Here is a 14,152-nt window from a genome sequence, read left to right on the forward strand (position 1 = left end):
ATGTATTTGTAATTTTCCTTTGTTTTGTTATGTTTGTCAAATGCTTTGGCGAGAGAGAGAGAGCGAGAGAGAGAGAGAGAGAGAGAGAGAGAGAGCGAGAGCAAGAGGGAGAGGGAGAGAGAGAGAGAGAGAGAGAGAGAGAGAGAGAGAGAGATGGGTTAGCAGGAGAGTGACAGTGGCTGCAGACTATAGGTAATCCTCTTTGGACCACTCATTCCTGAAGCTCTTCTTTGTAGCAATCCCTTGACTTGACCTTATGAGTTGCTCCCAACTGCCGCAGGTGGTTAACTACAACTCTCCACCATAAATGTATCTTCTTTCTGAAGGGGATTCAGGAGAAGTGGATTATGCACAGGTTACTTTTCAAGATAGATATCCACTATTTCATCTGGCATTCGGACATAAGCAGTGGAAACACGTGGTGCACAGAATGCAGGTTTGTTTTTGTTATTGTTTCTTGTCCCTTGCAGCTACAATGTATGACAGCATGAGATTATTTTATTGTAATCAATGTTATTTTATGCTCCATCAATTATTCAATTCGGATGATCCCATGTTTCATGTCACCTTTTTGATGGTGTAAGGACAATACATTGCGAATAGCTGACTTGCTCAACTGTTGAAAATATTCTTTACTAATAGGTGTCTAATAGGTGTATGTCGCGGTAGTTAGCCATCTGCCTTGCATCAAATAGACAACAAACAGCAAGTCTGTCAAGAACTTTGAGTCATCATCAGCATCTAAATACTACTATTTAGATACTCTAAGTACATTCACTAGCCAAGGCAGAACAAATACAAGCAGCTATTCTCCTGATCACCATGGCTTGTCAAACGTGGGAACATGTGTGGATGACTTTCCATTATTCACTTTAAACTTAAACTTGGTTGTTTGTGAACACATAATGAACTAGTCATGGGACAGTGGAGTACATGAGTGTGTCAGGGGGGAGCGGAGGGGTTGTTGAAAGGGCCAACGTTAATACAGCCAGAAGGACAGAAAGTTTATCTCTGAGAATTAGACAGCTCAGGGGTTGACCTGCAACCCGCTCAGTTGCAAGCAAAAGCCCCCTAAGGCTTGTTGTGTAGGCACGTGGATTAGCCCACAGATACACTGTCATGTACAATTCTACAATTAAATTGTCTTTACACCGCTATGCATTGGTATTATTTATGCCAGTGTTGGGGACAGGATTTATGTATAGAGGTTAATTTTGGCTTGAGATCCACCCAACAGGTATACGGTTAAAAAAGGTCCATATAAATAACATCAAAGCATTAAACTGGACTCCATGTATGTTCATCTTTCCTCTTTAATGGTCCTTTTCGTTAACCTAATCTGTAAAACGTTGTGCACTCTGCTACATAGCTTGTCAATTGCAAAAAACATAAAGAACTGCGTATAATGCCATGTCTTTTAGGGTGTTAATTTAGCAAATTCACTAATATACGATATATTGTACCTCTGTAGGTATGCTACATACAATGATAATGTCTCCCCTTTTTCTTCTCAGGCTACTTTGAGCTTCTGAGCTAAGACCAACAGCATTGAAGGGTCAGCTAAAGGTCATCATCATGGTGACCTTTGCAGAGACAACAGTGGTCTCGCCCATGGAGCTTTGCGAGCCCACCTGCCATATCATCCCGCTGTCCCCCGGGCTTCGGCGGAAAAAGATGATGTGGCAAAAAGCTGTGAAACACATCATCATCCAGAAGGAGCTTAATGTCCAGGTAAATAAAAACAACAACAAACAACAACTTCACATAAATAGATGGACAGCCGCAGACCTCGCTTTAAATCATTTTAAGGAAAATATCAAGAGCCCCGTGATTCCTGTTTTGTGTGTCCGTTTTGTAAATGCATGACTCTACAGCTCAAACCTGCACTCACATGTTTTCCAATGAGCAGCCTCTAGTGGCTCGAGTTATCGCTATAGCAGTAAATATATAGTAGCTATATATTTGGAAAGATCTGGAAAAAAAACATTTCAAAAGAAAAATTCCCTTAACGGATTGCACCCTGGATGGGCGCGTTGTATTCTTGAGAGAGTGTTCTAGTTCATGTAGCTGCATTTGAAAAAGTGACAGGTTTAAGCCAATGGACTGTAGCCACGTCTGAGGCCGTTACTGAGCACGTGCTCCGCTCTGCAGGTGGGCGTGGAGCCCGCGCCCAAGATGTTCGTGACGGACGCCTACATCGAGGCCATCAACCGGCAGATCCGCGACAAGGCCTCGCGCGGTACCAAGCGGCGCTCCTCCGCGGTGCGCATGTTCCCCGTCCACCAGAACTCCTCCAGCCCGCACGCCAGCCCGCTGGCGGGCGGCTACGTCAGCGACGCAGACTTCTTCGTGCGCTGGGGCCACACGGTGCGCGGCGTCTTCATCCCGACCCTGAGGCACACCTTCAAGTCCAGAGACCTGGAGAAGCTGTACCAGCAGCACCTGTCCCACCAGCGCCGCACCTCGCTGGCCGTCGCCAACGTCATCGACGCCGTGGCCAAGCTCCACGTCCTGGTGCTGTACCTGGCGCTGGCGCCGGAGGCCGCGCCGGACCACCTGCGCGGGTGGCTCACGGCCCTATTCATGGCGCTCGCCCTGACCCTGTGCGTGGTGGTGATGACCTGCAAGGCCTTCATATTGCCCCGGTGGCTCCGTTACGCCGGCCTGGCCAGCTGGCTGTCCCAGACCGCGCAGGGACTGGGGGGGCTGGTGTACGGGCTGGAGCGGGACCCCTCGTGGTACGTGCTCTTCACGCTGTTCGCCACGTACACGCTGCTGCCGCTGCCCCTGCTGTGGGCCATGTGCGCCGGCTTCCTGACGACAGCGCTGCACCTGGGGGCGGAGGCGGTGCACTGCTACCACGACGCCCTGCTTCTGAGACAGGTTGGGGTCCTCTGCCATCTTTATTCAGTCCTTCCTCTACCCTGAAGGCTTAGTTATGGCTCCACGTTGATGCAACGCAAGGGGGTCTACGGACCCATCACGTCCAAGGGCCTGATGTGAGCCTCCCAAAAATGTGTATCTTGCGGCGAGGCGAGGGCTGTGATTGGTCCGCTCACTAAAGCCTGACACAGAACCAAAGCAGGTTCACGACTGCGTCAAAGCGTCTGCGTGGTCATTGCGTTGCGTCGACATGGAACCATCACTGAGCCTTTAGATCCCCTCCTGCAGCGGGTGATCATAAGGCAAAAGGTCTGCACACAGGTTCAATCGGGTGACATACAGAAATTTAACTTTGGATCCCATCTAGATCAGTTGTTCATTGTTTAGACAGAGTACTGTTATCTATTAGCGACGTGTTTTATTGTTATCCCACACAGGTGTTTGCGAAAGGCCTGCTTTACTTTGGGATGAACACAGCAGGCTTATTCATCCACTATCTGACAGACCGTTCCCAACGGCAGGTTTTTCTCGAGACCCGCCGTTGCATCGAGGGCCGCCTCAAACTGGAGATAGAGAACCAGAGACAGGTAGGTGGGAGGCCAGCGTGGGAGACCTACTGTTATGAGATAGATAGGTCTATGATTATCTATCACTTACCAATTTGGACATTCAGTCACATTGTTGTGGAATTTGAATAACCATCTTTGCATTTTGTATTGGCTTAGTATTTATGACCATTGTATTCTTGTCATCTACTTCTTTTACTTTCCTGACCCAGATAGATCCTGTGATTCAGTGATTCACCCATGTGTTCTGTTTGATCTGACCCAGGAGCGTCTGGTGCTGTCCATCCTGCCTTCCTTTGTTGCCTTGGAGATGATAGCTGATATGAGCACTTTAGGGGATGAGCTCAGTACACAGGAATTTCACAAGATCTATATCCACCAGTACAAAGATGTCAGGTATATTTACATCCATTTATATCCACACACACACGTTCACAAACACTTACTCATACCACTGTACACACACGCACATGTGCATAAACACACACATACAAACACACATGCACATTCTTTATCTCTCGCTCCCTCTCTCTCTCTCTCTCTCTCAGTCTTTCAAACACCCACACCCACACCACATGCGCATACACACATACACACATGCACATTCTTTCTCTCTCTCTCTCTCTCTCTCTCTCTGTGAATACACACACATGCACCCAAAAACACACACACACGCACGCACAATCACACAGACACACAATCACACAGACACACACACATACACTCACATTAATGAAATCTCTCTGTCCTCCGCAGTATCCTTTTTGCTGATATCAAGGGCTTCACCCTGTTATCCATGAACCTCTCTGCTCAGGAGCTGGTCAAAGTACTCAATGAACTGTTTGGCCGCTTCGATCGGCTGGCAGAGGTATGGATACGGCTCTTCACATTGGGTTGTATAGCTTAGGTATGGGAAGACCAGTTGACGTCCTTTTTAATTACAGACAAGCGGGCAACAAGCTTATAATATGATTATAAAATAAGGATGTACAAAAATATGGGCAATCGGAAATCCAGTAAATTGAAGGCATGCTTAACTATGTTTATAAAAAAAGAGAGAACTTCAACATGAGAAAATGGTTTCCTATTAGATACCGCACTCATAGTGAATTGAATCAGTTAATTTCAACAAAGTAAAAATTACATTTAGGCCTCACCAGATCAGCCTTATCAATGCTTTGCTGGTTTCTTTGTATCTTTCAACAGGAAAACCATTGCATGAGGATAAAGATCCTGGGAGACTGTTACTACTGTGTGTCCGGGGTCCCGGAGCCACAGCGTGGCCACGCCCGCTACTGCGTGGAAATGGGCCTGGCCATGATCAGCGCCATCCGGTAAGGCCCTCTCCCATCTGCTACATCCAAGGACCATGGCTAAAAGTCACGGTCATATTCTTATAACGCCACCTAATTTGTCTTGAACATATGAAAGAACAGGATCTGAATAGTCCGTGCATGTCTATCTATTTGCCGAAGCAATGGCTAACATTGTGTTGTAAAGATAACAAATGAAACATCATCTTCTTAGCATCTGTCTTATCTGCTGATTGCTCTTACCTTTATTTCTGTAGCCTGGTAACAATTCGCCTCAGACACAAGCTTAAAGGAAATTTAAAAAGTTGGGACGTCACCCTTTGTCTCTTAATTAACACACAGTATTCCTTACGTTTTCCGCTCAGGCTCGTGAGGCAGCAGCTTAACCACGACGTGGACATGCGGATCGGGATCCACTCGGGCTCGGTGCTGTGCGGGGTGCTGGGCCTGCAGAAGTGGCAGTTTGACGTCTGGTCCTGGGACGTGGGCATCGCCAACATGCTGGAGGCTGGAGGCATCCCTGGGTGAGTGCACCTGAGGGCCGGGCCTTGTGTCCGTAACAAGTTGGCCACGGTGAAAGAAGACTCCTATTGCTGTGTTATGTAGATTGATGTTATGCAGTATAGTTTGAGTGTAGTGATATTTCATTCAGTGATTCCATTTACTAATGTTGAGGGTTTAAATTATTTGAAGCAAATGTTCATCAGGTTGAAATTGCGTGGCTGAGGACGACCACAGCTGTATAGGTTAATGGTCTCGGTCTTGGATCAGACTTGATTCACCAATGAGTTGATTTGGACTTCAGCAAGGTAGTCTCAACCCCAGCCCTGCGTGCAACAACATCAGAGTAGGCATACAAAAATCGGAAGAGAAAAACCGGTATAATTTTTTTATATTCATAGTTGTATATGGGGGTGTCAGACAGACACTCAGTCAGACTGATTGGACTCTAGGACTGGGTGTTGCTGCACACCTGGGGCATTGGGATTGAGAGATCAATGTGCATAGGTTAAACCAGCCATCACCACACACACTCAGAGAGGGATCTCCTGCATGGCAACATGGAACACCAGGCCACGTTACACTGGCTGTGTAACATTGTACATGCTGCCCGCCACCTAGGTGGCTTCCCCTAGATTACTTAACTGGGCCCCTCCAGACAAGGACACATGGTGGTGGGGGTGATGTTCACTTTTGGTGTGAAAGTTTGTAGACAATGTTTAACGACCTGGTGCTCCACGTTGCCATGCAAGAGATCTCTCGCTGAGTGAGTGGTGATGTCTGTTGTACCCTGTGCACGTTTTTTACTCAATGCGCAACAGGTGGGCAGCCTTACCCAGCCCCAGACTCCAATCAGTCTTACTTAGGCTAGGTGAGGCTGCCTCAACGAGCCATCATTCACACACACTCCCACATTGTAACTACCACAATAACTTGGGGGGGGCTAAACTAGGCCACTAGGCCCCTTATAATTAAGCACTTCATATTGTTTTGAGCAATCATGTTGCTGGAGGCGGCAATCTGTATGCGCGTGGCTAACAGTGACCACAGATGCGCACAGCAGTAGAATACTTTTTGCTGAAGGGAAACCAACATTCTTATCAAAGGTGTCTGTAGAGGTTTCAAATCACCCCCTTATGTACTGGCCACTGTAGAAATAAATGTATGTACACCAATGTAGGAATCACCTTCTGGAAGGTGATTCCGCCGCATTCAGTGTTTGGTGTCCGGCCCAGGGCCAGACACTGCTATAATTATCTGCTGTAATATAATGAGTCTGATGGATACGAGATTTGGTTTATTATGAACCACAACCTTAAGTGAGTTCAACCCCCCTGATCTACACAGACTAACCTCGGCAAGGTACCCAACCACTACTTTCTCCGGAGTGTCTTGTATCTATTCCTCAATGTATGTCGCTTTGGACACCAAAACTACCTGATACTAAATGAGTGATTTTATGCCATGTTTTGTTAATGTATTTGTATGCTTTATCTTTGCTACTACGTGCATGCTATTCATGCTACCACGTCATCCTCCACTCTGCTCCTCTCCCTCTCCCGTCCAGACGCATCCACATCTCTCGGGCCACGCTCGACTGCCTGGACGGGGTCTACCAGACCGAGCTGGGACACGGGGCGGACAGGAGCGAGTTTCTTCGGAAGCACAAGATCGACACCTTCCTGGTCTGTCCTAAGGAGAATGAGACCCCCCCACAAACGGAGCGCACCAAAAGCGTTAAGGCGAGCCGCACGTGGAACCCTGAGCTGCCTTTTGGGAACATCACCGATATGAACTGTGTAGGTAGCAGGCAGGACATCATGCAGATTGGAAAGAGTCATACATTGTGTTCAGTTATTCAATATTGATTCAGGTCCAACGGTCTTTATGGGGGTCTTTTTCCACTGTGCTCCTGTGTTGATTAATGAGTAACACTACCTGTCAGCCAAATATTAACTCGTTGCAGTGCTGTTGTGGGAACATATGAGGGAAGCTCTTTGATTTATCGATCAAAGTCAGTTGAAATACATTTATATACAGAGTAGAGGCAACATGACATCCATAACTGACAAATGAATGTGGAAGGTGGTGCTTGTATCACTTTGATTACCCTATAATATGTTTTCAATGTCAATCATTGGATTGGCCCAGTTAATTAAATATATTCACTCTACACATCACCCAAGAATTTCATTTAATCCCCAGAGTTTCATTCCATCATCCAACGCAATTGGATCTAATGTTCTGACATGAACCCATGATGAAGGCCTCTGAACCCTCGCTCCAGATCCTGGCCTCCTTCACCAATGGATCCCTGGCCCAGCTGCCCAACCCGCGCCAGTCCACCGCAAAGGAGATCAACAGGCGCATCCAGCACGCCATCCAGGTGCGAAGCGGCGACCGCATGTACCAGGAGCACATCGCCCCCTTCACGCTGGTCTTCAATGACACACACATCGAGAGCAAGGTAAGACCAGAGCTGTTACATAGAGATAGAGGTATACCACTCCTGTTGACAGTCATGTGACAGGGAAAAACACTGCAGTACCAGGCTTGGACACCGGGGGCAGAGTGATGGACAGTGTAGACAGGCACTGGGGTGATGAAGCTAAATACTATTAAATGAGAGTCTCCGTCTATTCCAGCTGTGAATAGGCTATGCCATGCGACTGTACACTCTTCGGGTGATTGTGAACAAAGAATTATTTGCAGATTGATGGGTGTGATATTGAAGCAGTCTTACTACCAGTAAGGCTTCAGGGGGGAGTTGGGTAGGAGAGCGGCGGGGGCTCCATTCTGCACTCATCGACCAGCCTGAGAGATGGCCTACGAGAAGCCAGTGTGATGGAGTTTCAGTGCTTTATTATGGCATTGTCACGATTGTTAATTATTATGAATTACTTTATTTTATTTATTTGATCAACATTATTTTGTTTGCCTACTGTAGTTTCTGCATCTTTCTCTTTTAAAAGCCCTCTCTATTATGTTGTATTGAACAAATTATATTGAATTAAGTTTTTAATTGATTCTTGAACATCTTTTCGAGCACACATAACTATTATTATTTTTGTATGAAATTTTCTATTTAGGTTACAATTAATTGAATTGTAAAAAAGTTCAAGGTAGACATTTAAACCCTGAGCAGTACTTTACATGCAAATAGCCTATTGTGGGAATATTTTGTGCGCTTTGGGTTTCAGTTGTGTCTTTGTCAATACGTGTTCATGTTCATTCTCCCCCCCCCCAGTTCTCCCAGATGAGAGATGAAATGTTCAACTCCAACCTGGTTTGCTCCTTCATCATGCTCCTCTTCCTCATGGCTGCCCAGGCCCTCATCCCCGCCCCCAGGTAGACAGACAGCCGCACTGACCAATCATCGTATTCATTGTTCTTGTGTGTATCGATACTTGTTAAGCACTTTGAATTACCATTATGCTCAAACAACATCTCTATAAACAATAACATTTAATATTACTACTGAATATTAAGTAATGTTGAAGTTAAATTAAAGTGTACCCTTATCATTGTCTCTACACTTCCAAACAACATCCCTTTGTATGTGAACATTTATATAAAAAAAATCATCCTTGTGTGTAAAATTATGATTAAAGTCGCATTCTTTAAAGTTGAGCCCAAGTAAGTAGGAGGAAAATAAATGAATTAAAAAAGAGCAAAATAAGAACAATTTAGCTTGCTGCACAACTGTGACAAAAAGAAGCTTGGCTGGCTGGGTGGTGTGAGTGTGAGGGTGAGAGTGTCGATAGTAAGATTCATGTAAACAAAGACAGAGCTATGCACTGACCAGCATTATTCATTTGTAGAATACATAGTTATAGGTTAATATAACATTATTGATCTAACTATCGATCAGCATTGACTACAGCTATGTCTTGGTCATTTAAAGCTGAGCTAGTTGAAATGTTATGTATTGCGGCTTTAAATATGATAAGGCACAGAATGCAATCTATTTAGTTTGAAGAGGGCTCTAAAACACATTCTGTCATGTAGACAGTAGCTTTAGGACTACAGGGATCTAGCTTATTGCTCAGACTCTGTAGCAGTGTAATAAAGAGTCTGGTTAATTTCTTTCAGCAAGCCTTGCTTTTTGAGGCTGGGCGGGGTTTGGAGAGGGAGGGGTGAGGAGCACAGTGTTTTTATTCCTCCAAATATTGACTTGTAGCTCGCTTGTAAACAACGTCCTGCGTATTGAATCTTTTAAGTATTTATTTTTCTCCATCCTCCACCTCCTATTCCTTTGCTGTGCAGGCAGGTCCCGGCCGTTCCCCAGTTCTCCCTCTTCCTGCTGGCCTACCTCCTGCTGCTCCTGCTGGCCCTGGCAGAGGAGTTCAGGCGGGCCCCCTGGGTCCTACAGCAGGCCTGCTGTTGGATCCACGAGAACAACAGCGCACGCAACCTGCTCACACTCGCCGCCATCGCCATCCACTTTGGCCTGGCCTCCTTCGACATGGTGGTGAGAGAGTATGGGGTGCTTGTTGGTCTGCCCCACAAATGTTGGAATTTAGTTTGCGTAGATGTTATAAGAGGATTCTCGATTGGAAACGGAGGCATTTTAGTACTTGAGATAGTAATCAGTGAGTTTACATAAAGAGATAGAGAGTTTTCTTATGTTTGCTTGCTCTGTTTTGTTTTGTGTGTTATTTCAGATGTGGTGCATTATAAGGGATAAGGAGCCAGCATTGTCTGAGGTCACAGACAGAAACAGCCCTGCTCTCCCCAACCAACAACCACTTAGCCTTTGCACTTACCCAGAGGTGAGTCTTCAAGCACAATACCAGAACCCTGTTTGGATGTGTCTTTGGGACTGCTACTGTAATTGACTATCACAATAAAATAATCTCTCATTTTTTAATAACTAATGATTATTTTGAGACAATCTACTTCATAAAAAAAAAAAAAAAGTAATACAAGAGGAGTACAATTGCTGTTTTTGGGCGTTGATCTTTGTTTCAAGTCCAATTTTGAATATGTGAAGTATAACTTTAACTCGTCAATATATTCATCAAAAAGGTATTCTGACTTCAATAATTGAGGTCAAGTGAATCATTTTGATTCTTCTCCCACTCCCTCCCTCCCTCCTGCTTGACTAACCGGACAGTTCTTCGTGTTGAGCGGGGTGATCGCCATGGTGACCTGCGCCGTGTTCCTGCGTCTCAACTCCCAGCTGAAGCTGGCAGTGTTGCTGCTGGCTATGGCTGCAAACTGCTGTCTAATTCACCTGGCCTTCAACATGCTCAGCCAAGACACACTGCACAGGTCAGTGGCAGCCGAAGGTTTCAATCAAGTTTCAGTTTAAGTGTTTTGGAATAACATAATTCCCTTTTGGGAATAACATCAGTGGAGCTGACAGAGTGGTGGAGTTGAAATGGAGTACCATCTGACAAGACACAAACTATTTATTTTAGTCTTGGTTATTTTTCTTACAATTCTTATAATCACAAATATAGCATAATACTTCTTCTGACTACTTATATACCCTCCATCCTTGCCTACTCTTCTAAACGACAGGTCTAGCTACCTGCGGAGAAAAGGAATCTCAATCCTACTCATGGCCATGTTTCTGGTCGCTATTTCCTACAATGGACGGCAGGTATTGTTGGATTCTGTTTCAAACTTGCTTTGATTGATAAAGATTCTCTTGTATTTGTTACCAAAAACGTCACAGACTTCAATATATAACTTAATATAATTATGATGATGATGATGATGATGATGATGATGATGATGATATGATGATATTGATGATGATGGTGATGATGATTATGACACTGTTATATCATAAAACAGGTAGAACCATGTGACGTATATCCACAGTTGATGTCTCTTCTTCTTCTTCTTCTTCTTCTTGTGTCTCAACATTCTCTAGTGGGAGGCCACGGCCAGGCTGGACTTCCTGTGGCGTCTACAAGCCCAACAGGAAGTAGAGGACATGAGGGAGTTACGTGAACACAACGCGTGTTTGCTACACAACATTTTACCAGCACACGTGGCCCAACACTTTCTGGAGAGAGGCAAGAATGACAAGGTACACAAACAACACTACAACCATGACCTTCCCATCCCCATTGCCATTGAGCTACAACCCATACACCTCATACAAGCTGGCTTCAAACACGATATATCTCAGTCAAGTGTCTTAATTGAACCACGCAGGAGCTCTACTCCCAGTCCTACGATGAAGTGGGCGTGATGTTCGCTTCCATTGCTGGCTTCAACGACTACTACGAGCAGAAAGAGATCAAACACGAAGGGGTGGACTGCCTGCGACTGCTGAACGAGATCATCGCTGGCTTTGACGAGGTGAACAAACGCCTTGGGGTCAAACCCCGAAGGTGGTTCAGGCTGCATAGCAGGTTGACTGCAGGGTCACATGACCAATAGAGGGACACGGACAATGATAAACCAAACTGACCCTGATTATAACAAGGGTCTATGGCCTCATGCATTGCTAGACTTCGCCATCCGTGTATCAATGTGTGTGTGTGTGTGTGTGTGTGTGTGTGTGTGTGGTAAAAGAGAGGCCTTCGTTGTGGCAGTACTGAGATACATTTAGAGATCATATAAGGTGTTAATTTCAGTAGAAATACCCGTCGTTGCTAATTCAACATATACCATTCCCTCTCCACTCATCGTTAATCTATAGACATTAATGGAGTTTCCTTCCTGATGTTCTAAGTACATCTTTGTTTGCTCTCTTTCATTTGTTCAAATGCATCACTCGTGTTTGTCTACTGACTAGTTGCTGGAGGAGTCCTACTTCCACTATGTGGAGAAGATAAAGACCATCGGCAGCTGTTACATGGCTGCCTCTGGCCTGGTGCCAGACAAACAGGTGGGATCACAACACCTGTTCACCATCCTTCAATGAAATAATGCATAGATTTGTCATTGAAGGTCACCTAAACGTTTTCATATATTTCGCTTTCGTCTTTCTCTTTTGTTTCACAACACATTGCTGCACTTGCAACACACACACACACACACACACACACACACACACACACATTCACACACTCACACACTCACTCGCTCACTCACTCACTCACTCACAGGGGAGGAGGTATGAATGGAACCACCTGAGTGAGCTGGTTCTATTCGCACTAGCCATGCAGGAGACCTTGAAGGAGATTAACAGGAACGCGGGCAAAAACTTCCAGCTACGTGTGGGTAAGTGGTAGATGACACACATGCGCGCGCATACACACACATTGCCTTCATCTTACAATTTTCAAAAATAAAATGAACATCTTGCCTCAGCGCATGAACTCAAGTTGAACCTTGTATCCATATGCTGCATTGCGGATTGGACCAGGCATCGCCCATGGGCCGGTGATTGCTGGGGTCATCGGGGCCACAAAGCCACAGTATGACATCTGGGGCACCACGGTGAACCTCGCCAGCCGCATGGACAGCACCGGGGTGAGCGGCCGCATCCAAGTGCCCGATGCCACCAAGAAGCTACTGGCTGACTGGGGCTTTGTGCTGGAGCTGAGGGGGGAGATTTTCGTCAAGGGGGTGAGTTGATAGTGTGAAAATGCGAGGGACGAACTTGGAGGAAATGAGTTTGGATGTTCACAGTAGCAATGCCTTGTGCAACTGATTATTATTAATGAGGGGGGTTAAATGAGCTAATGCATCGTTTCAGAGCTGTGCAAGTTTATGTGTGTTACGAGTGTTAATTGCGTTTTTATGAGTGTTGTCCCACAAGAGAAATTCCACAGGTGGCAAGGCACATCGGGGAAAATAACAGGAAAAGACAAGCACACAGAACATTAAAAACAATGATAAAAGGATCAAATAACATCCAAGTGACTATTTTCTTGTTCGTACTGTTGTTAAGATGACTCCATGGTAAATTCAATAGTTACTCATCATTAGGCTTTTCAAACGTAATAACTATAAACCTAATGAAAACAAATCGGATCTGCAAGCGAGGAGAGGCTAACTCTCTCGGTGTGCCTGTCCTTTCAGGTGAGCGAGTCCAAGGGGAAGGTCCGCACCTACTTCATTGGCAGCATGCGGAGCAAGAACTCCCACACCCGCAAAGAGAGACTCAACAAGAGGCGCTCCGGCGCCCGACACACCCTGGCCGAGGTGGTGTTTGGGCTGGTGCAGGCCAGGAACAAGGAGAAGATGAGGGAGCCTAATCCAAACCTGACTGTGTCGCCCTACCGTGCTGACTGCTGAGGGGGTTCTCTCAGGGTGCAAGGAACAGGGGTCAACTCAATCTGAACATACCATGTTTAATAATGGTGTCTTTTTTTCTCTCTTCCCTGCCTCATATTCCGCCTAAAGAGTTCATTAATCTCATAACTGTATTGTCAAGACTTTCTATGGAATAGCACAACTTACCTACTGAAGGGCAGTTCATGGGATGCAGTGTTTTAAGTTGAGTGCTGAAGGACAATCTCAAACAGCCGTTTAAAGCAATTTTAATATTGTTATGCCATATCAGTATACTCTTTACCTAAAATGATCTAAGGCCAACATACCTTTAATAGTAAAATAACATATTATAAAATAACATACACATTGAGTTGTAGATTTTAAGGCCAAAAACAAAGAATACCTCAAGATAACTTGTAGAAAACCTTTGCAACCTCTTACAAATCATTGATTACCTAAAGTTGCCCAACGCTTATGTGTGATTATGTACTGTTTTTTAACTGTTATTTCTCTCTTTTTGAAATCTGTAGTACTACTTTGTGCAGTTTTTCTAACTGTGTCACCATTCATTACTGATCAGTGGCCACCAAAAGTCTATAATCAAACTATATAGCCTATACGGTATTTAGCATATACAGTATATTTTATACAGTGTTTACTTCCTTTGAATAGACAGTTTTCTGTGTCAAACTTCAACTTTGTTTG

General features: G+C 45.1%; 1 protein-coding gene across 1 annotated transcript; it reads left to right on the forward strand.

The window, feature by feature from the left end:
• Positions 1–1,575: 1,575 nt before the first annotated feature.
• On the forward strand, positions 1,576–13,468 carry LOC307088212 (adenylate cyclase type 8; the record flags this gene model as incomplete). Its single annotated transcript, XM_079754030.1, has 20 exons — positions 1,576–1,731; positions 2,152–2,883; positions 3,321–3,470; positions 3,715–3,845; positions 4,206–4,317; positions 4,656–4,783; positions 5,128–5,286; positions 6,831–7,062; positions 7,551–7,730; positions 8,511–8,611; positions 9,530–9,734; positions 9,928–10,035; positions 10,380–10,537; positions 10,790–10,871; positions 11,148–11,306; positions 11,435–11,581; positions 12,021–12,113; positions 12,334–12,448; positions 12,594–12,796; positions 13,253–13,468. 20 exons carry the CDS (start codon positions 1,576–1,578, stop codon positions 13,466–13,468), a joined length of 3,567 nt encoding a protein of 1,188 aa, XP_079610156.1.
• Positions 13,469–14,152: the final 684 nt, after the last annotated feature.

This window comes from Pollachius pollachius (assembly GCF_949987615.1).
Source record: "Pollachius pollachius genome assembly, chromosome: 16".
NCBI classification, from domain to species: domain Eukaryota; kingdom Metazoa; phylum Chordata; class Actinopteri; order Gadiformes; family Gadidae; genus Pollachius; species Pollachius pollachius.